The sequence below is a fragment of the Aptenodytes patagonicus genome, chromosome 1 (assembly GCF_965638725.1).
Source record: "Aptenodytes patagonicus chromosome 1, bAptPat1.pri.cur, whole genome shotgun sequence".
NCBI classification, from domain to species: Eukaryota; Metazoa; Chordata; class Aves; order Sphenisciformes; family Spheniscidae; genus Aptenodytes; species Aptenodytes patagonicus.
The window spans coordinates 13,985,817-14,013,266 of NC_134949.1; the positions used below are offsets into that span (position 1 = coordinate 13,985,817).

The window sequence follows — 27,450 nt, forward strand, 5'->3', positions numbered from 1 at the left end:
AAGAAAAGCCAAATGTATTAAAAATGAAGTGCATTGAGATGTAGCTCCTCAAGATCCCTAAGCAATTGGCCGTTGTGAGCAGTGGTCTTGTGCCTCCCCAGGCAGAAACACAAAGGCAGCAAGAGAAAGGCAAGGAGTGGCTAAACCCTCTTCAGAGGCCCAGGATCTCAGGGGAATTTTAGCTGCTAAAATTTCAGTGCAGTCCATCCATTTGCAAACTGTTACTGAAAAGTTACAGATAATAAAGATGGGAACTGCAGTTGTAAAGGTAAAACAGTGGATGTAGGAAATGCTAGTGTGGGAAAGCTGTAAGGACAAAGGAGGGTCTCAGACCCTCTCATGCACTTGTCCCAGCCCAGTGGTTTTACATTTAAGCAAGGAGCAGCAGATAGTTTTTTGTGAGCATCAGGATTCACTCTCCAAACCAACAATCATATATAAGAAATTATATTGCAATGGATCACACCACACTGATAAGCTGGAGAGAAATGTGGAGAATCAGCTTTCTGTGAAGCACAGAGAGATAAATGAAGATATTTTAAAGGCTTCTTATATTTTAGCATAGGTAAATACCCTGGCTATTACAGCAGGTTCAGTGTGCTTTCCCCAAATTGACCTGCAGAATGGTAAACAGCCAGTGGAAGTAGATCCAAAGGCAAGGAAAGTGACTGATGTGCACATATATAAGTCAAATATGGAAACAAATATCACATACATAGCACAACAAAGACATACCTATGCCATTCTAGTGATTTATACATAACTAAGCGTCTTGCTTGCAGACCAAATTCCTTCAAACTTATCACAGATCTAATCATAAAAGGGAGGAAACCTGCAGGTCCCAACAGGCAGTCTGTGAGTTACACAGGTGCAGAACCAAGTTGAAAACCACACGTTTAAAATACTGATTTGTAACCTGATTTTCTTTCAGCAAGTGAAAATCTTTTTCAAATCAACCAGTAATTATAAAATAGCCATACATAAGTCTACCAAACATCTGTGCACCATTTTAATCAAAGCAAACCCTTAAAAAACATTGATGAAAAAGGTAAGGTTATTGTAAAGTTATAAGCAAACTCAAGGAGGCATTTGAAATGAAACTGTCTTCTAGCTAAAGCTAGAAGCATAGATCCTTCTGTGCTATAGGGGGTCAAGGTACTAAAACCAGTAGCGTAATTGTAAAGCATATTGGAAAGGCAGGTGCTGCAGTTCATTGTTATGCTAAAAAACTCCTAACAATCTTTTATAGCAATTGCAGCTGTCTTTCTGTTACCAATGTATAATAATTACTCATCTGATTAGCGAATGTAACCACCTGCAGTTAACTGGTTTACCAGTTTAGCTACTTCTAAGGATGAAATGCCTCTAAAAATCAGACAAGTTAATGCTAAAACTAAAATGCACTTTAAAAGTTTCATACTGAAATAATATTTCCAATGGCTGTGGAATTATTTGCATTCTGGTACAAGTGCTCAGAAAATGGTTTTCCAAAACATGGAAAAGTGTCCTAAAAATGCCCTCAATAAATTTTAAAATACCAGGTAGCTCAGTCAGTATTCTATGAAGGACAATTATTATACCCACATTTTTATTACTAAATATATCAATCACACTACAGGCACCCAGGCATCTCAGAGAACACATTTAAATATATACACCGTATGGCCAAGTTCTCACCCTCTTTTTCTCCCCCGTCTCTCTCCCCCCCCCCGCCCCCGATGATTGTAGTCTTGCTTCTTATATGAAAAAGCTGTTCCTCTTCAGTATTCTTCACCCAGGCCCGTAAAACTCTACTCAGCCACTTGCCCAGGGCCATTTGACAACTGAGTAAAATATTATTAGTTTTTTTATTAACATAAGTCATCATGGTAAAGGACAAGGAGGGTAGATTTTCTATCTGAGCTGGCAAATTTTCATGGCAATTTTTCTGATAGAATGACCTTGCTTTTCCATTTACTCTCACCAGACAACTAAATATTTAGCCATATAGGCAAATTACGTCAGTGTCCTCCTGTGAGATGCACAAGTAAAAGTTACACTTTGGGACACAGATTTTCATTAAAGTCTTTAATGTCTCTATGTATTCATTTGGTTCGAGGTAATTTGTAGATCACACGGTTTTCTTCCTCTTTCCTTGTCCCACCTTAGCTTTCTCTATGTCCCATCAGAACATATTCACATTTGAAATCTGCTATTTTATTTACCTACCCTTGTAGCTTCCTTTTAAATCTGAACATGAGTTTTTTCCACTCCTATTCTGCTTCCTCTCATTTAAGAGAAGGCAGTCAAGCAAGGAACATTTCATATTGGGTAAGTCTCATTTCCATACAAAAACCAGCATAACAGAACCACAAGTGCGTTTCCCCAACACTTCTCTCACTAACTGTTGATCCCACTGGCTGATTTTCGCTAAATATGACAAAAGGGTAAACATCTGAAAAGTACTGTGCTTCTGTAAATCCCCTGAAAAGTCAGTGACATGAGAAAGACGCACAGTCCCCTTCGTTCCCCAGGGAGGGGAAGGTTGTCACAGCCACATTAGTAGACACCAGAGAACCCTCACAGCACAAGACATTATGTGTGCTCCAGCTGCAGGAAAAGCCCCATTCACAGCTTGCGCCTCATCAGAGGAGGACTAATCCCAGCTCAAGACACAAAGCCACGGGGAACCAAGCTCTTAAGTTCCCCTCAGTGAACTACTGGGAAGAAGGGAGCTGTTCGTGGGGTTGTGTCCAATTTTTCTTTCTGTTGGTAATGGACAACCCTTTGCTTTAATCAGTAACTTCCTGACATAAACGCTCAAGAACTCACTATCCTATGCAGTTATGAGTGTCATACGTGAACCTATCCAGGCAAACATGGACTATCCTTTAAAAGTAATAATAATACTGTGATTAGAAGCAGATAAAACTTTTTTGTTGTTGTTATTCACAAATAAAATCGTATTCTAATTTCTGGGCAAAAAATCACAAATTTATGCTATGCCTTGCAAATAATTTCCCCTCCCAAAAAGGATAAAATATCAAGTTATGAAGGTACTATATATAATAAAAAACACTGCATCACCGAGAAGACAGAGATGGGAATAAAAGGAAAAGAAGGTGTGGGAACGCACCCTGTGTTGCAGGAGGGCTCCTGGAGCAGGTTAGGCCCATGCAGGTCTCAGCTGTACATTCAGGCTTGCCTAGACCAGAGGTTCTATTCTGATGTAAAAGTAAGTCATCTTCTGACTTTCATCCCATTGTAGGACAGTAACATTTAAGGAAATTCTAGGAGAAATTCACATACTATTAATCTGCTTTTCTCCTCCCTCAGATGGGAGGAAGAACTGTAAGGAGCAGTGGAGCTTTCTGAGAAAAAAACTCAAAAAAAAGCTTTTTTTCCTGTAAACAGAAGGTTCCTGTCCATATGTGTATCTAAAGAAAACAAAACTCCCTGGGGGCTCCCAAAATTACAGCTCCTGCTGTATCAGACATTGCTGGTACTTCACCCACCAGCGGGATGCCAGGATCCCCTAGAAATCCCCTGTGTGAATTAAATCCTTTCTCCTCAAACCACAATCCAAGGAAGATGAGGAAGCCCCTGGCGTGATGGCACAAGACTTGTGCCCCTTTTTCACACCTTGAGATTCTTTGTTGTTTCCTTGTTCACTAAGTTCTAGGTCACATCAAATCCATATAAAACCTCCATCCTACAAGGCAGATTAGAAGGTGCTGCGCAGATTGCAATGCAACTGGAAGAAAAGCACAGACACCTACACCGTGAAATAAAGTTTTTATGAATATATTTTAATTACTCTTTATATGCAGGTTCTGTTGCAGAAGGTACAATTCCTGGGTGCAGGAGAGAGCAATGTAGCATGTCTTGTTACGTTGGGTTTCTCTCACTGTCCATGGGTTTTGGCTTAATTTCTTCAACCTTTAAATGGTGGTATATCATGCACCATGTTCATTTTGTATTTGTAACAAAGTCTCTACAGACTTAAGCTGTTGTAGTTTTCTTCCATTTGACTTCGTCATGTTTCTAAGGCACCTGAATTTAAACATACTGCACCGCTTTCTGTGCCAAACTTGCCATTATAAAATAGACTCCACAGACTTCTAATAATATGATTATGAAACAACTGAGACATAGGAAAATCTCATTGAGCTGAATGGTGAATTACGCCTTTACAGAAGACACTGTGTTATGGAAGCTGAGTTCAGGGTGCACTCAATAATCATTGTCAGAACAAAATACAATGGCAGTTGAAAATGGTTTCACACAAGAAGAACAGAGGTCTGTTACAAACACTTTCTCAGTGCATGCTGTATGCAAAGGCAGGAGAAATCAGGGACTAAACTTTCCATAAACTGTTTGCTAACTTCAGGGCTGTACGTTTTTGAGTTTCCATCTAGAAATATCTAAAAACTGAACTTTGCAAAGATTTTGAGCACCAGGAGACCCATTAACTTCATCTGCGCTTGCGTGTGCAGAAAACCTTTGAACACATCGTCAGCACATGCAATGGACATTTAAAATCTGAGGCAGTGCACATCACCGTGCACTTTTACACAGACTGGGGTCTTGGAAACTGAGGGCAGTCCCTGCAGGAACAGAGAAGGAAGCTAAATCACAGCTTTATGGAAGGTTAAAGCAGAAATGGATAACTACATATGTACGTGCTCAGCATTATGCAAGCGCTAAGCAAAGGAGCTCCCTGTCTCCAATCCAACCACCTCTGCGGCTGGGCTGAGGGATGCCAGGCTGCCGACTTGAGCCCTTCTCCTCGTGGCTAGCCTCTTTGTAACCTTTGCCATTTTATGTGCTTTCTCTAACACATCTTTTTTAACAACTGAAAAATTCTTTCAAAGTTTAATGGGCAATAAATAAAATAATGTATATTAATTTCAGCAATAGTGGATACCTTTAAGCAAGACTTTATCAATGCAAATTTGCCATTCAGAATGTAATTATAAGTGTAAGGAAATGTACATTTATGCCTTAAACATTAACCCATCCATGTACCATGGACAAATATATACGTAATCATCCAGTAATGATTCGTAGAAAAATACTATTAAAAAAATTTTGTGGAATTTTTATGTTTTAGGTTCTGTGAATTTCTATTCATATGTCAACCTTCTTGACTCCAGTTGCTCCAGTAAAATCCACAGGATTACTTGTGTAAATCATTGTTGCAAAGTCAGGCTGGAAATCTGCTAAGAAACAGAAATTTTGCCAAGAATTAAGTTTTGAAGAGGGAATTTGGAATTTTTTTTTTAATTGTGAATTTTTTGGGTTTCTTTAAAGGAAAGTGGGGAGTAGATGAGTAGATACTGTAAGTGTCCAATCTTCTTGGCACCTTTTCCAAGTTGTCCTCTCATTGAACCAACATAACCCACTTTTCCTACTCTCTTCCCGAATGAACACCTTTCTTGCCTCCCACGCAGGAGCGGTGCAGTCGCACTGTCCCACGGGAGCTATGGGGCCCCAGCCCCTCGAGCCCAGCTGCACGCCGGGACAGCACGTGAGCAGGTGCAGCACACGAGTGTCACCCGCACCACGCAAGCCTCCAGCATCAGCCTGAACAGATGCAAAGGTATATTAAAGAGCCATTTGCCAACCGCCCACCCAGTTCGCTACAAAACAGCTTCTGACGACGTTTTTAAACACTTCTACAAAATTGTAATTTGAAATGTATCTTGTCTTTGCACGCAGGCCTCATTGAGAATAAGTTGATGTGTCAGTTGGAGGTTGGCATCAACCATTTTTGGATGATTGGTTTCAAATCCTCTAATCAGCTTACCGTCCAAATAATTGAGCTGTGTGTTGGGGAAGGCCCTTTGAGGCGCGACTGAAGACATCCTCCCTCCAGCCCTGGAGCAAAATTAGACCTGTCATTTCCAGCCCCCCGCGTTGCCTGTAGCTCCCTGCACCAGCCAGCCAGAAGCTGCTTCATTTGCCCAAGAGTATCCTGACCCCCAACTCCTTACTGCATGTGTAGCTAACAGAACCGTGGTGTGCTTTTATTTTCTAAGAAATATTGATTTAGTATACATGTAGATTTGAAGCTAAGATTTAGATACATATTTTTCTTCTATTTTATCCAAAATTATAACCCTCACTAAACTACTCTTACCAGCCACTTTACAAAATGACAGGAGCCACACTGTGATCCTCACAGAGGAAGCCTAACTCACAAGTGTTATAAATAGTGAGGAAAAAATATATATTAGTCTTGGCTAGAGTAACGGATGGAGAGAGAGAGTTTCTACTTGCACAGGCAGCCCACAATAGGAGTTAAAATAAGGGTGGCATCCTGTGGAGTGATTTCATCCCATGCTGTCCTTGCTTAAAGGAAAGAAATTATTGCTTGCCAATAGGGACGATACAGCTGCCACCTTCAGCGCTCCCTTTCTGGCCATCCTACCTGGTGCAAAGTCCCCTCAGGAGGGTGAAATGTCAGTTTGCACCAGAAAAAAGGCACTGACAAAGTTTGCCCATTCCCCCTGAGCTCACACGTCCCCTGTCTATACTGTCCAGGACAGCAGCCCCCTCCATCCCCTTTTCACAGCCCTCCCTTGTTTCCAACAGCTAAAGAAGGAGAAATGGGTTGGGAGCTCTGTTTTCCTCTTCCCTCACAAACTAGCATGTCCTGGTTTTTATATCTTCCCTTTATTATCTTCCTTTTATTATCTTCCCTTATTTCCTAGTTCTCTGTAATTACATATTGGGACATCAAACGGTGAAGCAGGGACTGCTTTTGAAGGCTTTTATAATTAGCTTTTCTATTGTGTCCTCTAATACCTCCTCTGGCTTTAGACTTACTTTTTTCTGTTCACAACCTCCTGAACATATGGTGGTAAATATGCAGCACGCTGTGAGCTTCACCTGGAGTCTACTTACAATATATCTGCAATGTAAATAACAGACTTCGTGTCAGTCAATTAATCACACACCAGTGGTTGGCAGAGGGCAGGCAGATTGCAGGATGAGAAATTGGAAAGTGGTGTCTTGATCAGCGTTGGACTTGAAGTATGAAATATTAGCTAAGCATGCTTCTGTGGTATCACTGCTTTGGCCTAAAAATATTCTGTTACAATTGCCTTAGACATTGCTTGATATCATAACGACTCGATTCAAGGCCAAATTCTCCACTCATCAGGACCACTTTGATAACATTTCACCCATTGGAGTCATGATCCCATTTCCACCAGCGCAGAATATGACCCAAATGCAAATTTCATACAAAAATTAAATTAAATTTAAAGTGATCCCAGGATGATACACAAAATTTAAATATTGCCATTCCAGTAAAAGTGTTTCTTTTTGGTAAAACTAATTCAAATTAATTACTTTACAGACATGTTTTATTCTTGTTTTTGCAAGAATGTGTATGAGCAAGACAAAATACTTTATTTACCTGATTCACTTTGTTTAACTCAAGGGATTCATAAGCTTATCATCAATTATAGTCACAAACAAATAATTTTGTGTTTAAAAAAAAAGGACTCTCTACTTCAATAGAGCTTTACTAATTTGAAGATCTCAAATGATTTTCTGCACTACATTAAGATCCTTGTCATTCCCATGGAGGACAAATTAAAATATAAAAATATATCACCTAATATTTAAATGCATTTGGGTGGAGCACAGCACAAAAGTTAAGACCTAATAGGAAGAATTTTCCTAACGACAATAAAAATCTCATCAAAGGCAAAGAAATAACCTGTTTATGGCTGAGATTCTCCCGTGTCTCACTGTACCTGGCCCCGGACTTGTCTCCACCAGGGATGGTGCCTGGGAAGGGCTTTGCCCCAGGGATGGCTTCAGGCAAGGGGATGAACAAGCGCCCTCAGCCACCTTCTACCCATCTTGCATTGCTGCAGTTGGCCCTACAGGTCTCCGGAGGGTTTGTCTTATTGACTTCATCCTATTTCTTCTGAGACTTTATTCCCACGGGGAACACTACACCCTTTCTTCACAGCTGCAGAGGCTGCCCTCTACAGAAAGCTCCTCTTTAATCAGGAGCTGAAGAAAAACTTCAGGGCCTAGATCAACCTTTGTCTCAAAAGCCACTGACTTCTGATGGTCACCAGAAGAACTTGTTATGTGTCCAGGACAACAAATTATCTCCCAGATATGACTAGAAACCTAAAACCCACTGCTGCTCCTAAGGGCTGTGCTGCAAGGGTGGCAGCAGAGACAGCCCGGTGCTGGGGCACCCCCATCCCCCCAGGGACCCCAGCTGTCCCTCATCCATGCCCATCCCAATGGAGGGGGCCTCTCTTCCCATCACTGCCAACCTCTGCTCGGCCTGGACAGGGCCACACGGCTCAGCAGCCCCCAGGCCAACCTGAACATGAACCAACCCCCAGGACAGCCAGGCCCTGATGCCCAATGCCCCATGGCTGGGATCCACAGGAGACAGTGCAGTAGAGTAGTTTTTATTTTTAGTGGGGACATAAAAACTGGTTTTGGTGAGGATCAGTGCCTCATTGCTAAATCCCCGTGTCTGTAAGGTATAGCAGAGTCTTACCGAGGTGTTTCTGTGCCTGGGGCATGTGCGGCGTCCCTCTCTGCATGACTTCTCCTGGGGTTAATAAATAGCTGAGCTCACCCGACTGTCTTCAGTTTTGGTGAAGGCATTACCCTGGGTCTTTTCCCTCTGCTGACTATCGATTTCCATCAAGCTTTCAGGTATCTAGCATCTTTGAGACCTCTATCCCTATGTTACGTTTGATTGAAGTTAACCAACACATTCAAAAGGGAGGAGGACAGACAGCGTACTGAGAGTGCCTTAGAAAAGAGCCTCTTCACATAAATTTGCTTCAGGGACAAATACATTTATTTTCAAGCATAAGCATGCAGAAAAGGCAACCACACCACAGCAATGAGAAGAACATTTATTTAGCGTATTGGTCTACAACATCTTGCCATGCCAATGAAAATAGCACCAAAGCAACAGAAGCAGTAAATACATACAGGGACGTTTTAATATTATGGACATTACTATGCAGTGGACCTAATAACATGAGTAAAGGGAATTTTAGGTGTCTAAAGGATGGCAGCTCTTGTAGATATGTAAAAACTAGCAAAGTTCTTTTTTTTTTAGTATTTTAGAGAACATCAGTTTGAAGAGTTTAAATGGGTAGTGCAAAAAGCATATACAGCCCCAGGAAGGGCCAGGTTGTACATTGAGCTTCCAGCCCTGAAGGAGGGACGGGCGAAGCTGTGTCCCCAGCCTGTCCCCTGGGACAGGAGGGGCTGGGCAGCCCTTCCCTGTGGCACCGGCCAGCTTGTTGGGAAAGTATGGCAGCAAATTCAGAGCATCTCAGCCCAGGCCAGACCCGACCTCCCCTTCCAGAGCAAGCGCTGTCAGTGCCGGGCAGGCAGACACACTACCTGCGTCCAGACAGGCTCCAGGGGGCCTCTGCATGGTGTCCTGAGAAACCAATGGGTGGAAAAGCCAGCACTCAACATACCTGGATGTCCATATCTCCTTGATTTGCCCTCCGAAGTGCAAGCATTTAATTTTGACCTGCACAGCACTTTTGGTGCCTGCGTGGTACTTCGCACAGGCTCTCGTGGAGTCAGCCCATGTCCAGCCCACGGGGGGAACAGGGCTGTGGGTTAACATCAGCTCCAGCTCTGCCTCGGGACAGACCAGCCGTTTCACACTGCAGCCCCCAATGGATTCAATTAAGGGGCTTTTTTCTCTGGGTGGGACTTGACCAGGGAGCAATGCTTGAGTTGGAAACAAAGACAAGCCTCGAGGCAGAAGATCTTGTAATATTTCTAAGTTAATTTATAATCATAATGCTTTTACTCTTAAAAGATAAAGTAAGTAAGATGGTGTTGTGATTAAGGTGCAGAATATCTAATTTGAGAGGTGCATAAAAGGAAATCAAGGAGTGCTATCTATCAGGAAGATAACTGTAAAAGGATCAAGTCTTCCCCCATCCTCACTATAAATCTTTCACTGAGAAGAACTATTAGGGTATAAAGAACAAGAATTTCAAAAAAATAAAAATGAAAAAGGAGACATGTTAAACACTACCTAACAAGCTTCATGACATGAGCACAAAAGTCTTAAATTCAATGTCATAAATTCAATACCATCAAAAGATTCAGCTACTATGTCCTTAGAGACAGTACTGTGTAAGTCAAGCACAATATTAAAATACACTGAAATCTTTAATATGTGTTAAATATTTTAAATTCATAGGTCTGATTCACAGAAATATCACAGAGGCATCATCAACCATTTTTTCCCATCATGTTTTTTTATAGATATGCCACAGTTTCTGCAATTAAAAGATGGCCCAAACACTTACAGAAAATGGTGAGGCAGAAAACTGCCCTTGTGGACATGACTGCACGCAATCATTATGCCTACTCCAGTAAACACACCCAAATATACCAAGATTAATACCTGCATATGTTTAGATTACCACTTTGAAAGAGATTAGATTTAAGGCAGCCCACCTATTCCCAGAGGCAGCATGCAGTGATTATTCCTTACAGGTATCTTCATGGGGAAAATACCTTGTTCAAAAGTACTGAATGTTGTGATACTGCCATATATAAAACCCTCTCCTTTTAGTTTCACATTTGGGGCATATAAGCCTTTATTTTCTGTTTAAATGTACTAATCTTCTTAACGGTATAATCAAGCCTCTAATATATAATATTATCAGTTTATATTTAGAAGGAATAACCATCACGTTAGTGGTGATGGACATATCTCTCCATTCATCTGACTGAATTACCCTGGATAAATCCCTTTCCCAATTCATTTCTGCAGAGATGGCAAACGGCTTTATTTTATTTAAAAGCAAACCATATAGTTGCAAGATATTTATAGTTAATATGTAAAAATCCTGCTTTAAGTTTGAGAAACATTTTTTTCTTCCTCCATGTCTCACAGGGAAATGTTCCAGTTTGTAGCTTTTTAAATAACACAGGATTTTGCAGGCTACAATTTCAACAAAAGGTATTCCTACAGTGAACAAGTCACAAAAACTTGAATTATGTTTGTATCTTTCCGCAGCTTTGTGTTCTTGGAGAGTAAAAATGAGCCTGAGCCTTTGGATACATTTAAGTAAGTTTAAATTTAAGCATATCACAGGACTCTTTTTTTTTTTCTTTAAGCAGAACTGGGAGATCTCCCAGTAATTCCTAATTCCTGCCCAATATATTACCAGCTTTGTACCACATAAAAGGTGTCCCCACCGATACAAAACCTAAGCCAGATCTAAGCCACAGAAATGTGGTCTTCCTGGGAGATATTAAAAGGGGATTTTCAAGACATCAGACAGTTCAGCTATCTTTTGGCATATGATAGGAATTACATTAGGCCTGCCATGACACAGACAGTAAGCGTAATAAATAGCTGCTAAATACCCAGGGTCCTGAAATATATATTAAGTTCTCAGCCACCCCACTCACATATATTTCCTTGTTGCACCTCTTCTGCTTCTGAAGAGCACATTAAATGATTAGCCACCCAACATGTGTAACTATTTATCCCAGCAGCGATCTGATTGCCTGCAACAGAAAACCTCAAGAAGCAACAAAACAGCCAGGTATGTAACAAAGCATATCATGGAATATGCTCTTAAGTGTATAACTAAAAGAAATTTATTATTATACTTTCGCTATATCTAAACATTGCCAAATTGTTCAAGAGGAATAGAGGAAATGTTATGTGTTATTATCATTTATTCCTGGTTTGCTTCAATGGTAAATACCTATACAAGGTACCAGCAAGTAAAACCTAAAACTAAAAAGGCCATCAGATTCTGGTATAGCTAATTACAAAGGCATCAATCTCTCTTTATACCAGAGCACAGTGTTCCTACCATAAAAAAAGCACAAAGAAGATGATTCCCCTCTAATTCAAATTCATTACAACCACTCTGCATGCTAAACATAATAAACACATGTTAAATTCAGCAGAAGGGACGAGAACTGAACTGGCACGCAGCTGGAACGTCATCCAGATTGTTTGACTGGGGCATTTTTTTCCTACCGATACATCTGCCCAACAGTTCTGGGGGAATTTACTAGATGGAAGCTGTCGATCCGGCTACGTTCTCTGAGCAGTGAGCCCAGCTCTTTGAAAAAGGAGAGAAGAGGGAAATAATCTGGTAAGCTGAAAATCTGACAGCTCCCTCATGCATGGTCATCCCTTCTGCCTCAGCTTTCTGCACCTGCCCCAACGCAGCACTGCCCCAAGAGGGATGGATGGAAACTGCCATCCAGGTGTTCGGCTCGAGGCATAAATTAGTAACATTTTCAAGAAGAGAGTAGAGTTAAAGCTTGTCCTGCTGCCCAAAGCTCTTGTCTCATCACCCATATTACACGATGCACGAAGGAGCTATGGGCTTTGCTGGCACTGATCCTCTTTCATGGGGACCACAGTCCTCCTCCGCCCTGGAGCGTTAGAAACTCCAAGGCATCAGACAGAACATGCAACTTTTGTTTGTCAACAATTTGGCCAGTCTAAAGATTTGAGGTACTATGCTTACTAGCATCTGTATGAGTTCTGCACCTCGTAAACAAATCTACATGCTCTAGAGAAAATACGTCAATTAGAAAAAAAAGGTTCCCTGTTTCTGACTGCTTGCATGTAGAGAATACTTGGTAACTGCAACAAGTGCAGGCTTTGTAAATTTGGAATGAAAGGTTAATAGTTATGGTGCGAGACACTCAGTGGTGTTTCTTAGCACTTAGTGATGTCCAATCGGAAGAAATATTGTACTGCAATTAATTTTACAATGTGTTTTCTCGAACGGAAAACGTTGCAAATAGCAGGAGAATTTGCTCTCTACCGTAATCTCACTAATTGGGAAAAAGGTACCTGGGGGGAGTTGGACACTGAGGTTTTGGGCAAGGTCCCAGAAGAAGAGTAGCTGCTAGTCTGTAATACATCACCACCTCTGCTCAAAGACAGTTTAGAGTTTAAAAAAACAATTTGTACTAAGAAAACAGCCAGATGCCGTCACATTGGCTTTCCCTCGGTGATGAATGGCATGAAAGCTCCCTAACATCTGTTGCCACTTGATGAAACAAACCTTACATCTCTTTGAGTGAAAAGGTCCACAGATGCTCACTGGAGTAATCCGGGCTGCCTGAGGCTGGGGAGGGACCAGTGCTGCCAGCCCCGACCAAACCCGCACCTTTTCATCTCCGCTGGTTGAGGCAAATTCTGCAAACATCACAGCACCGCTGTAACTCTCTCTGATTTTCACTCTGCATTAACTATATGTTGAAGGAAAAGCACGGCAATGAAGAACATGGGGATCATTTCCCTAAACAAAATAAACCTGCATCTCTCAAAGCCAATTTCCACATCTGCTCTGAGCAGTTCATTTCTATTTGAGGGGGACAGCCCTGTAAATATTTCTTGAAAATAATATAATTTTAGAGACATGAAGGACTATTTGTCTAGTTAAATGAATGCCAATTCTATAGATGCACTACAACATGTTTTCAAGTTTGGAAGCAGAAATATCCTTTAACTGTAGACATCCAGAAGAAGCCAAGTGGCAGATCTCCTCTAAGCCTTTTTTACTGAACACTGAATCAGGGAAAAGATTTCTGCCGAAAAAGAAAACTGAACAATGACTGGATGTCAAGGAAAATGTGGTCAGCATATACATCAGAAGCCACATAGCAGCCACAGGTATCATTATAGAAAACATGAGTTTGTTACCTTGGAAATGTCAGTATTGCTACCAACTGCACTTCAGTGCGTTAAAGAGCGAATTATTATTCTGTAATTTATTTTGGGAACAAACAGGAGGAGAGTGGCGAGGGTTACTTGTCTGAATCAGATCTGTTCAGTGGCCGGAAATTAAATGGTCAACTTGTCAGAAGTAGAACTGTTCGATTTTTGGTTCAGTGACCAAAATGAAAAGAAAAAGAAAGAAAAAGAGATCAGCTTGGGTTAACATAAAAGGAGAAGTACTGAGGAGTTTAGCACAAAAAAATAAATTAAAATATCAGTTAGGTCAATATGAAAATCTTCAATGAACCCAAAAAAATTAGATAAAGAATTTTGTTCAAGCAGAAAAGTCTCATTTCATTTTCTGATTATGCAGATAACTTCTTTTGTTTTTCACAGTCAGTTTCACAATTAAGATACTTTTCCAAAACAAAAATCAAAACTTTGTTTTGAAAGTATCAGTAACATATTTCAAATGCTTCACTTCCCCCCAGTTTCCATTAAAACATTTACCAAATCCTACTCACATTATCACTTTTTATCCTTTGCAAAACAAGATTTTAAATGAATTCACTACAAACATGGCAATTCCAGCTGAATCAGTTATAAAGTCTTGTCTCTCATGCAAGAATACTATCAACTTGAAAACCTCTCTGACAGGGTATCAGTCATCAGCAAATCAACTATAATAATTGAAAAGCATAAAAATATTTGCCACAGGTTTTTGATCTTGGTACTAACCAGAATGAGGTTCTGAAGGCTACAGACTTTCTGGGCCAGAGTCAGAAGAACTGCTCTACAAAAATGTTTAACGCTGGAGTTTAGCCAGAGATGCCTTCTTTCAAATGTACTAGGAAGGTTTTTTTACAGCACTTATAGTGCTGAATCTATAATATATATAGTACTATAATTACTATAGTAATGAATCTTTAATTTCAATACCTGGTATCCCCACAAACTGCCGCACTGCAAGTTAAACCATCTTTGCCTTGGCCATTTGTGCTGTTTTGTTTCTCTCTGCGGTTCTTGGTATCGATAATTGTTTCATCCAGTGTCCAGATGAATGTGTCTAATTCTGGAAGGAGGTTGTTTTTTTTCTAGCAGTGCATTTCCCCTGTGAGATAGGAACACTGGAAGGTTATTGTGGCCTGGAAACCACAGCTTGTTTAGCCAGAAAGATAAATATTATCTATATTTCTTGTTCTTTCCTATCTATTGTATTGTCCTGGGAAGCAGTGGGAAAAGTGGAAGGCAAACGGCAGAGACTTTGCCAAGCCCCGTGACGCGATGAATGACTTCTCACATCCCAGGGCCTGACATGAAGAGAGGCCACAGAGGGTCGTGCTGCTGTTTTCAGATGTTAAAAAGGCCAATCACCTACTTATTGCTTTCATTTCCAGCGCTGGAAGGGCTCCCCCGGTACAGGACCTGCATAGGCAGACCCAGCTCTGCCATGAAGTATTCCTCTGCAAGAGCATGGACAATGTACACAGGAAAATGATTTTCTGTGTCCTTGCTAACTCATTTATGAATATTGTACCAGACAGGTCAAATGCTGTGACCACAAAATACCTCTCAGCCACAGAAAGAATAATATTCCCAGATTTCTCTAAGTCTTCTGGCCAGTGAGCGTTGTGTGCTCTCTCTTTTCCCTTTTCCTTCCCTCCTCTCCGCTATGACGTGCACAGCACATGGACAGACCGCCAACTTTCAGGGTCTCCCCATACGTTCCCAGGGAGCATCCTGCATACACTACCCATGGACAACCAGCATGCAAATCCCTTCAAACCCAAGCTGGGGCAGGCCAGGATCCGCCTGTGGATGCGATGCCACAGGATGAGGAGGGGAAAACAGCATTTGCTCCCAGATGCACGCCTGTGCATGAAAGGGAGCTTGCTTGATGGATTTCCCTCTATGAACTGGGGTTCTTTGCCAACTTTTGATCATCTAACTGCATTCTCGAAAATGGCATCAGGGGGATGGAAAGAGGGAAATGGTGAGGCCCCTTATGCTGTGTGTTTTTCACCAGCTGGACCACTCTGTGTACAACCACACGACGGCCAGGTGCTGGAGGAGGACAAAGGATAGGGTGCCAGCGTCCAACCACCCATAGCAGCAAGGAACAATGAGCTGGACAGTAGGAGACACAGCCACAGCCAGAGCTGGGGTTGGCAGGCAGACCCTCTTCTTGCCTTTCAGCTCCGTCAGGTCATACCCATTTATTTACAAAACTATCCTTCAAGCAGACACGGGGAGGAATAAATAACTCTGGCTAATCTGAGGCAATCATGATTTTGCTAAGCGTGGTGTAAGAGCTCTTAGCATTTCATCTCAGTCTGGTTTATAGCTCGATCCCCTCAGCCCGATGTGTACAGCCCTGCCTCCTGTGGGAAACAAGCAGCCACAGTCATGCGTACGCGTGAGTAGATGCCATTCAGGGAAACACACACAGATCTTCAGCCCCATCTCTGATGATTAATCTGCTCACTCTGACTAAAGAAGAGCAAGGGCACTGCCAGTTCCCCCTATGCTGTATCTTGCAAAACCAAAGAGAGAAACCAGCGACCACCCTGCACGTTTGCATGTCCTAAGGCTTCTGCCTCAGGAGGAGACACAGCGATAGTTTTACACACGGCTTCACAAATATTTCCAACACCTAGTGAACCCCTACACCCAAAAGGCTGGGCTTATTAATAAGACTTGTCATCCACCAAACCTAAATCAAATTTTACTCCGAGCATCTCAATCAAATACTCTGAACTGTCCCCTGGAGCTGCTCCCTCCTCTGAGTAGGCAGAGAGGAGGCAGGGGAGAAGGGGACGGGGCTGGAAGCATGCAGGGCCACCATCCATTTGACGTTGTCCCTTGCTGGCACCCGACCCTTCAGCAAGGAGGTGGGGACAGGCTGTCCCCCAGGTTGGCACACCACCTCCCTCTCAGGGAGTGGGGCAAGGCATCCCCCCAGAGAGGGTCTGTGGGGAGCACCAGTCCCACTGCGGGGCTGGATACACCCGGTGGTGTTTGTCACCCTGGGACATGGGAAACTGCAGCACTTGGACACGGCACTGAAGCACTTGCATAGTTCAGAGAGAAACCTGCAGCACACACAATTTGAGGAAGAAAGTCAATGTAGAAGTCTGAAAGAAGGGTTTTTTTAAAAAACTTAGGGTAGTGTAGGGTAAAGCTTGCACCTGAAGGGAGATGGATTTGTCGCCTGCTGTCATTCAGGGCTCTTGCAGGTTGAACTCCAACAGATGTGGGCTGGAAAAGCGCCATTGATTTCACCCCCCGAGGAGATGCTTCGGAAACTCTCACAACCAATACTAATATCAAAGTGCCTAGAGAGGAGCAGGGAACAGCCTCCTCTATTTTGTTCCCAGGATGAAAAAACATGGCAAGAGGGACCTTACAAAGACTGTGAAAAACAGCCTCTGCTTTGCAATAAAAGCCTTTGGGAAAGTGTCTGAACTCCTCACCTGCTCCCCTGCAACTTTCACAGGCCGCTTGTGTCCAGTCCTCCCAGACACCTCCTGCTTTCTAGACTGAGATGTTCACGTAAAGGCCAGTGCCTACAACAGGTTGTGAGGAAACACTACAAGGCAGCAGTCAGGGATGTCCTGATTCCCCGGGAAGACCAAGGATCCCACTGGGATGGAGGGAGAGGAGCCTTGTGGAGATCACTACCATCATGCAAAAACCATACACACCAACCAGTCTCCCCAAACAAAAAGTCACGCTGACAACAGCAGGACGAGGGTCAATAGCCAACAACTACACCAAAGGGAATCTGGAGTGATACAGGTGGTGCTGCGGTTGGTGAGACAAAGAACAAGCCCACAGGTGCCTCTGCCTGAAGCTAAGCTGAACCCAGCTGCCCAGGAAACACTGTGGTGCCCAGAAGGCATCAGCTGCTCCAGGTGGTTGCAGGACATGATGGCAGGGAGCCTGTGGCCCCGTGCCCGGCCGTTGGGTGCAATCTCCAGCTCCAGCCAGGACCTCTCCAGCTGCAGAAGGACAGAGTAATGCCTGGTCCTAGACTGTGGAATAAACAGGCACAAACCCTAATGCCCCTCGCAAACTCCGGTTCTCCCTCTCCAAGCAGGACATACACCTCTCTGACATTGCCTTATTTAAGGCAAATGCTTAGTGAGAGTTATATTAAAACAAAACAAAGTCCTCAAAAAAACCCACCTCCATGACCCTGCTCTTCCCTTTAGGAAAAGAGTAAAAAACATGTTGCCTGTGGGAGGCATCTGAGCACTGGGTGGGACCTGGGAGAAGGTCCCACCAGCATGGACCAGGGGGATCTCTGCCTCCATGACGCCACCGTCCATTGGCACAGCCCAGCCTGCAGCACGTGAACTGCCTGACACACGCTATGACTTTCATTTTCCAGGACTGACCTGAGGGGAGTGGGAATGGAGGAAGACTGCCCACCTAACAAGAAGGCATCATCTGAAAAACTGGGAAGGTCTTTTCCACAAGCAATCTGTTCTTGGGCTTTGACAGATGTTAAAAGGTGCGCTGTCAGAGTTTGTCCTATGTTTATCCCAGAGGCTAGTCACAACTGGGGGAAAAAAGTGGGAATTACACAAATATTCCAGACACACATTTGCGCTCTGTGCACCTTTCATGCCCGACGAAAAGGCAGGAAATGTTAACACAAAGAAAGGAAGCATGTTAAAAAGACTGAACCTTTCATCAGAGACTATTGAAATTCTCATAACAAGGGCCGGTATGAAAGGTTGCTTATTCTCAGAGGTAAGACAGTGCCGTTTCCTTCCCTCTCCATGCAGCAAACACTCATGACAAATCTAAACCACAGCTGTAGGGCATGAGACACACAAAGCAAATAAAGGTTGCATCTGAATCCATCTCAGTTGTATCACCGCAGCTATTATCAGATTGAAAATCATACTTCAACCAGTCAATATGCAAATACTGTAGTATTGTACCATAATAAAATGCTCCAGTATTTCAAAAGCAGCCGCCTTCAGAAATCCAGATCAAGGGAACAATAAGGAAAATGAGAAATGCCGCCGGTCTGACAGTCTGGCCCTGTTCTACCTAATGAACCAACACGGGTTTGGTGGAATAATCAATGCGGGAAACATTGGAGAAACGTAGTACATACCACCACAGCATAGTAACCTATTATAAATAGTTTACTGGTCACCTTAGGTCTTGAAGTACAAGGTTTATATGTTGTTTTATATATATCTATTTACATCTAACGATAACTATTAATTATTTATAAGAAAAATATCTTTTTTTTTTATTTCTACTTAAAAGCAGTTAGTATGGACAGATTTTAGCAATGAATTCCACAGATAAATTATACATATTAAAAAATATCTCCTTTAAACTCGGAAAGCAGAAAATATGTGCAATGCCCCCACTGAAACAATATTTTTGCACCCTTTCACCATTTATAGGCTTCTTTCCTTCCTTGACTTCAATGCTGGGTGACGTGCTATGGCAAAGGTCCGTGCACACACGCCAGCCCCCACTCTGAGCTCTGGGCCTCGGATGATAAACTCACTGAGGCAGAGATCATTTTTTTAACGTATACAGACAAGCCCAGCGTAGCCTGCCCCACGCAGACCCGTAATACCAACAATACCATTTCTGTCCTACAGTCAGATGTCACCTGACAAATGTGGGTCATGCCGGCACGCCGTGCTGACTTTGATATCTGTTATTTGGCGTAATCAAGTCTCCTTTGCAGGGGGGAGAAGCCCCCTGATGAGGGGAGAAAGGATTTAACCAGAGATTACATCTCTTCCACAAATTTGCAAGAAAGGCTCATTTAGGGCTTTGTGGACCTTCTACCTCCTTACATCAACCCCATGCCTGACCACATCTTTGGCTGAGCCAGCTGCTGACTGCTTATTGGGCCCATGAATTAGAGTGATGACAGCCAAACCCTTTAAACTTTAACATCTTCCCTAGCGAAACACGGTTTGTAAGAGTGTGCGTGAGCTGTGACTTTGCCTACGTTTTTCTTTTAAGGTTGGCATCCTTCATCAGTTTTTGGTCAAGAGATCTTAAAAGCACAGCTTTTTAAAAATTTGCAAGACACACCACATGCACTCTGGGGCCAGACAAGAGCTTCAGAAATACAGACAATCCATTGGCCAACATCAGGATTTAGAAGCCCACATTCATTCAAAAACGCACTAAGTAAGGCTCAGGTCTGACAAATTCAAACAGACCATCTAAAGAACAGGCCACAGTATTCAGAAATCAGTCTTGCCTTTGCAAAGTTAAGTTTATGCAAGAAAACCCTAAATACAGCAGAGCACAGTCAGGGTGCACTCTGGGGGCTTTGGTGGACGAGGAAATTTTTAGTAAATGCTGACCCCAGATGAAATTTTTATGTGCTACGAAACCCTTATGCAGCTGCAAGATATTGCTAGGGACCTCAAAGGAAAGAAAAGACTTGAAAACCAAGGGTCTTCCCCATTCTTAATAAATCCCTCTCCATTGCTACCTATTGCCAGCCACACGTTTTTAATTTAAGTGTCCCTTAAGAGTTATAGAATGATCCCTGGAGCTAACTGGACTCCCATGAGCAAAAATTTCTACACACCTCTTTAATCTAAAACAAAAAACGATGGAAGTCTCCATTCTTCCAAAGATCAGAGGAGGGTGTAAGTGAATGAGATGAAAGGTTTTGAGGGAATACCCTGCAAAAGACTCAAAAAGCTGACCTGCTTCTCAGGCTGATGCTGGAAAACATGGACCGAAATCTGCTCTTCTGTTACCAATCCACCATCATTAACATCACCTCCTGCGCACTCTTTACTTCTACTGGCTCACAAAAAGCTTTCTACACTTCAGCATAACTGGTAGAGGAAGTATCTACAACTGAGTTTCTGCAACTCTGTTATAATGCTGTTTATACCTCAAGCAGCATCACTACTTACTCTCCAGCTATTTTCTCTCTTCCCCTCCCTCACTTTGAACTCCAACACCTTTTGATTTCTTAATAATCTGAACAATAAGAATTTACAATGAAAATACCCACCAGATCAAGTGGGTACCAGAGATGTAAGTAACCCTAATGAAAACAGATACTAAGTCACGATCTGTAGTTCTTAAATCGGTGGTTAATAACAAAGGTGGAATTGGCCAGACTTTAAACAACTTTTTATCAGTGCTGAAAGAGTGCATATCTACCACATAAAATAGTGGTTTTTTTACAACCTATCAAAGCAATGGTTCCAGACAATATACAGTATATCTAAGAATAGTAACAGTCATTGATGGAAACTGATAACATTTGGGGACTGAAGGTTAATCTGTTCTGGGGGGGGGAAAAAAAAAAAGGGAACAATGGAGAGTGAAATAGAAACTCAAGTCTCATTAAAGAAAACTATTTTAAGGGCAGAATTATGGGTTTTAACATCAATCATGGGAAAACAGTTCAAAGTTGTTCCTAAAAGATCTAAATTTGAAGCCTTGGGAAAAAGGCACTGTTTGCAGTGACAGCAAAAACGGTTTTGAAGCATAAGAAAAAAATACAGTGTAAAGATAATCCATTTGTATTTTTTAAACACTACAAATCTGACTGTTCATTTCTAGGTTTTTGTGATTAAGGGCAGTGAAGACTCAATGTTCAGTGAAGTTTATCCTTTACACGTGTGTTTTCTTTATGCATTTCCAGTATACTTATCTGCCCATAAATGATGGTGCATTCTCTCAGCACTGAAGGCGAGTTGACATGGATAATCAAAAAGAACTTGCATAAAAAATTCATTGTATACTGTTGTTGGTTTTTTTGTCCTGAAGAAATTATATTCTGCTCTGCAGATTACAGTGGAAAGCCCAGGAGAAAAACAAAACAGGATCATTGCTATCTAACAGCAAAGCTACGAGCAAGCCAAGTGGGCCCCGATGCAGCTCTCCAAACACAGGACCGCCACTTGGCTGGAAGGGAGCTGAGCAGGTGCCTACGTTAAACCAGCACACACTTTGTCAGTTTGCATTTGAGCAAGTGCTTAAGTGCTTTGCCAGCTCAAGGACTTAATTGAATTTGAAATAAGCTAATTCAAGGAATAAAAGTCTGCCAAAGGTAATAAAATTGTTTACCAATTTATAGAGTCAGTCCTGTATATTAAAGAGCATATTTATATGCAGCGTAGGTCTGGTCCTATTCAATCAGTGCATGCATTTTTAAATATTTACTGATTGCAGGAATAGGGCCAAATCTGGAGTATTTTTAAGGGTTAGGGGAGAAGTGCTAAATTCCAAAGTATCTAATTTAACTATGCAAAGTAGGGAATATTATTGCCTTCATTTTACTTATGAAATTCAGAGGCACGGGGAAATAAAGTGCCAGATCCAGTGTGCCAGAGAAGCCACTTGCAGAAGCTCCTGTGCTCGCCTGGTTCCCAGGCAAGTGTCTTTTGCACCAGATACTGCTCCTCTCCCGGGGTGCGGGACAGTGCAAGGGACAGTTGGGCAAACGGACGAGAGCCAGTGTCACGGCTCCACTGGCTGCATAGTGGTTGACTCCCACCCCAAGAGCCCAAAGAAACGTCTAAACAAATTAACAGAAAGTTGTTGGCTCATTTTTTTAAATCAGAATTTTTTCTCATCCAGCCCTTAGCGTATGTTTTCATCCAATTCACTCCTCTTTGAACTCGATGCTCTTGGATGCTGCTGTCACCCGTCCCTGTTGAATGAAGGGGCAGTATGTGTAAAACGGGGCCTCACTGGAACTTGCGAAGAGTTGGAGCAGTGTATTTTAGTATGCTCTCTGAGCAGGTGAATTGCACGGTACGTATGCAAATTTCCCTTTGTCTTGTGCTTCTGTACTGCATCTCAGAACTCCACCTCTGTGTCCCCACAAGACCGCCTTTAAAGTTTGGGTTTTAAATGATAAATGCTCAACCGGTGCAGACTGGCATTTTCCAGTAACATTAAACTGCACTATATAGAAGCCCAGATCGCTTCGAATTATTTCTTCAGATTGTACACTTGGGTTTTTTTCTTGTGCCATAATTAACATTGATAATTGTTATATTTAAAAATATTCAAAGGAGATATTTCAAAATATCTAACTGAATAAGTGTGCTTAGCTCAAGGATATGTCTGCTGCGCTGTGCATAGCAAACAGGCAGTGCTTCGAGCCTTGTTTTGGCACAGGTAAGTGTTTAATCAATGCACAAAATTGAAAAAGATTACCATTGCGAGTTAGAAATAAGAAATGAGGCTGGCTCACAGCAGGGTGTAGCTACATCTTGTACTATGTAAACAAATTAGTTTTCAAGTTCAGTCTGCGGACTTTCTTCTGTGTTCATAAGAATTAGCATGATCCTTTGAATGTGTCCAGGATTTTTATTCTTTCTTGATACGGTGGCTTTAAAAGATACCCTGAAATGCTTCGGTTGCAGCCCCCGGGGCAGACCTTGGCCTCTGGCAGCGATGATGCTGAGGGCAGAGCAGCGCCGACACCGCCTGCTTTCGGGCGGAAAAGCGCAACCACGGTGCAAATTTCAGACGGGCAGCGGGACTGACAGAACCACCGGGGAAGACGCAGCTGCCGGCAGCGTACCGACGCGCCCGGGCGAGCCCGCCGGGCCGCCGCCGCGCACCTCAGCGGGGCTGGCCGCGGGGGGAAGCGCAGGGCGGCTCCGCAGCGCGCAGCGGCTGCGCGGGGGCGCGCAGGGCCGGGGCGCAGGGGCAGCAGCGGCCCCGCAAAATCTCTGGGCGCCCCGTGAGAGCGGGTAGGTAAAAAACCCGAGGCATAGAGGTGTCTTCAAAGCCGCCGCGTTTTGCTCTGTCTGATGCAAAACAGCGACGGAAAATCCACCCCTGGCTACCTGAAAGGTCTGGCGCGCATCTGGGCCGTTTCCTGCAGGCTGATATTTTAAAATTCAAACCCCATTTTCAGAGGGCGGGAGGCAGAAGAGCATCCCCGGAGAAACACCCCCCCCCCGCCCCCCCCCGCTCCTCACCCTGCAGGGCCGAGGCAGCCGGGCAGCCCTGCCCGCAGCCCTGCCCGCAGCGCTCCCGCGCCCGCCACAACCCCCTCTCTCCAGACCAGCACCGGGGCTTAAACACCGGCTGCGGGCTGGAAAACACGGCAGCAGCGAGTTAAGGGGGCGATTCTGTTATTTACGTGTCTGAACCATATTTTTAAAAATCTAGCATTTAAAATTGTGCAAGGTGGAAATTCCAGCTTCTTTTTTCCTCTGCAGATCTGTGGTTCAGCAGGTTGAATGCAATTTAACTGATCTGAGTGTGCATCACGGGCCGGAAGATATGGGGCTCTAAGGAAAAAATTCATCTGGTGAAGTCATATAATTTACATATGTGGATTGTTAAAAAGGACACCGATATTTTAAAAACAAAAGTTTCATATGAATGTGGTAAAACCATAGTGCTAAAGGTTATACATAGACAAAAACTTCAGGACCCCCTAGATCTTGTGAAAATGAATATTTGATGTGCTTGGTTTTTCTGTCTTTACAATTAAAAAGTCAATCAGAATATTCACGTGACTCAACGATTCTGTGATTTACCTAAAACTTAAATTCTGAGCTGGAATATATCAAAGTCAGAAGTTTAACTCCATCTTTAGCCAGGGAACATTACACAGTATCTGTTTCTGAGCAAGGTGCTTTAAAAAAATATTTATTTTTAATTTTCCCGACTTTTTAATGTTTACTGCAGAATTACCTGTAACTATGTAGCACTGCAAAAGCTCAAGCAGACACAAAGAGAGAAGGATTAGTGAATATATCTTTAAGTGGCCTTCCACGGTTATGAATTAAAAAATGTTTCACACATGAAAGTTTTCTACACAGAGGAATGGTGATAAGGCTGTTGAACAACACAGTTGCTGTTTTACAGGGGAACTCTGCAGCCGAAGGCAGATTTCCACAGCAGGCAGCAGCGTACCTGCCTGCGAGGCCGCAGCCAGCCCTGGGCTGTACCCCTCACCCAGTACATCACGAAAGTAAAGACCCTGCCTGGGCGAACAACTTTGCCCACTCTATTTAATTCTCCTCAGCCTGGGCGATTACAAAAAGCAGGTGGTTTATTATTTCTGGGCACGACCTTCCATCTTCAAAGCCAGGGGTGGGCGCCTGACCCACCGCTCTCGCCCGCGGCTCCCGCATCCCCTCCGCGGGGAGCAACAGGGCGGCTGCCCCGGCCAAGGCTGCGCTGCGGCGGGGTCCGTGGTCCTTGCGAGGACACATTTGGGTGACCCGCGAGCGGCAGCCGCCCCCTCCGGCACCGCACAGCCACCGAGGAAAGGACGATGCGCTCGGTGCAAGCCGAGTCCGAAAGACACTGAAGTGGGAAAGGGACGGACTTGCAGCAACTTAGGAGGTGCTGGATCCGGCCCTGGGCCGGTTAAGGAGCGGGGACTCGGAATTTCCTCAGGCTCTGGGCTGAGCCTCGGAGGAGCCGCGCCGGGGCAGGGCGAAGTGGCGCTGCGACGGGGACGGGGGCGGTGGCGGCGGTCCCTGCGCCCGGGCGGAGGGGCGGCCGGGGCAGGTGAAGACGGTCCCGCACGGCCGGGAGCCCCGAGGAGCCCCTCGCCCGGCCTGACCTGGAGCACGGCACACGGCCGCGCTTTTCCCCGTCCAGGGCGCCCGCGCCCTCCCGCCCCCCTCCCCTGCGCAGCTGCGGGCCCTGGGTGCCGCTCCGCGCTGCGGGACCCCGCCGGGGCCGCCCGTCGCCGGGGGACGCGCAGCGCCGAGCACGGCGGGCGCCTGCACCTACCGTGGTACTCCTGGCCGGGCACGTAGGCGGCGGGGCTGCCCGCGATGTGGAGGGCGATGAGCACCTCGCCCTGCTCGCCGTCGCCCTCCAGCTCGCCGTGGTGGGTGCAGAGGAAGAAGAAGGGCGAGAAGCGGGCGCGGGGGGCGGCCGCCCGGCCCGCCGCCAGCAGGGCACCCAGGGCGGCCAGCAGGCAGGGCCAGCCCCCGGGGACGCCCCGCCGCCGCTCCATGCTGCTGCCGCCGGCGCCGCTGGGGCATCCAGGGCACGGCGGGGCCGCCGCGCCGCTCCGCTCCCCACGGGACGGGGCGGGACGGGACGGGGCGGGCGCTGCCCCCCGCCGCGGCCCGCGGGAGTTCGTGGGGAGGCGGGCGCGGGCGCGGAGCGGACCGCGGCGCGGGCAGGGGCGGCCCCTCCGCGCCGGCCGAAGGCTGCGCCGTCCCCGCCTGCCGCTGCCGGGGTGCGGGGCACGGAGCTGGGAGTGCGAGGGCTGGGAATAATTTATTTCCCCCGGTGTCGGGGTGGGAGGGAGGGGAAGGTCCCTCCCCTCCTCCTCCTCCTCCGCCTCCGCCGCCGCCGCCGCCCGCTCCTCCCGCTCCTCGCTCTGCGCGCCGGTGTGCGGTGCTGCCGCTGCGGGGACGCGTACTCCGGGCTGGGCTCTGCTGCCCGCCCTTTGTCTGCCTCCGGGTCCCTGCCCCTGCCTTGTCCCTGCCCCTGCCCCTGCCCCTTCATCCCCGCCCCAGCTTCTGCCCCTGTCTCTGCTCCTGGGTCCCAGCCCCTGCCACTGCCACTGCCCCGGCCCCTGTCCCCGCCCCAACACCTGAGTCCCTGCCCCTGCTCCCTCCTTGCTCCCGTGTCCCTGTCCTTCGGCCCCAACCCTTGTCTCTCTGTTTCTATCCCTCTATCCATCGTTTTGCCCCATCCCTCAGTCCCTCTGCTTCAGCCCCTGTCCTTTTGCCCTGTCCATCTGTCCTTGTCCCTCTGTCCCAGCCCCTGTGCACCTGCCCCAGCCCCCGTCCTTTCGCCCCTACCCCTCTGCCCCAGACCCTGCCCCTCCGCCCCTGTCCCTGCCCCAGCCACAGCCCTGCCTCTGCTGTACCTGCACCCACTACTGGGGAAAAGTGAGATTTTTATTTAAACCTTCTCCACTACCATCTTCAAAATGATACACATGCACACACACCCCCGGAGGTGGGCTCTGCAGCTCGGGGAGGCCAGCGTGAGAGTCCACGGGGAGGGCAGGTCCCTAGGAGGGGGCTTCAGCCTTCCAGGAGTGTGTGCTCAGGCCCCTCATCCCAGGAAGAAGAGCAAACCCAGCGAGGACCACAAGGGGAATGAGCAGCTGAACACAAAACACTGGCAAGTAGAATAATTCATAAAAACATACATTTTTAACAAAGCAGGACTGGCAGAGGGACCACAGCATCAGGAGACAGGAGCAAACCTACCAGGGTTTAAAGCATCCACCACACTGCTGCTGGATCCCGACCAATGCCCAGAGACAGCCCGGGTGAGCGGTAGTGACATGATGTAATCGGAAAGGAGAGCCTACCTGCCAGCATTTTTGAAGTGCAAAATTGGCACTGTCCAGGGGCTCCCTCCTGGATTGGTTTCAGTGCCAGAGGGAAAGGTTCCCTCCACAGAGGCGTGAGCCACATGGATGGCACCACGCAGCTGCCCTACATCCGTGCAGGCTGCTTCGCTGGCCCACCTCCCACCCAGCTGACGGAGAGCCCGCGCACAGTGGCCCGGGGGACATCCTTGCCATCTGCCCAACCTGCCTTTTCCGCTTGCTCTGCACCGAGCCCGAGTTCACCGCCACCAGCAAAACTTTGCTGCAGTTTCCCATCTTACTGGGTTGCTCCTCGCTAGGGATGGAGTGAGGCCATGTCCCTCGTTGGCTTGGATGGAGAAACGCACAGCGACACGATCCTGCTGCAAAGACGAAAGGGACCGGCGGTGCATGGTGTAGGGGACAGGGCAGCTCCCACCGCCAC

General features: G+C 45.4%; 1 protein-coding gene across 2 annotated transcripts in view; it reads right to left on the reverse strand.

The window, feature by feature from the left end:
- RELN (reelin) overlaps nt 1-25,685 on the reverse strand; it is a 300,351-nt gene extending 274,666 nt beyond the window's left edge. For both annotated transcript variants that reach the window (XM_076328234.1, XM_076328227.1), the window contains exon 1: nt 25,457-25,685. In XM_076328234.1, the coding sequence (XP_076184349.1) occupies nt 25,457-25,685 (229 nt within the window). The remainder of the gene's footprint in view (nt 1-25,456) is intronic.
- Between the last annotated feature and the right edge of the window lie 1,765 nt (nt 25,686-27,450).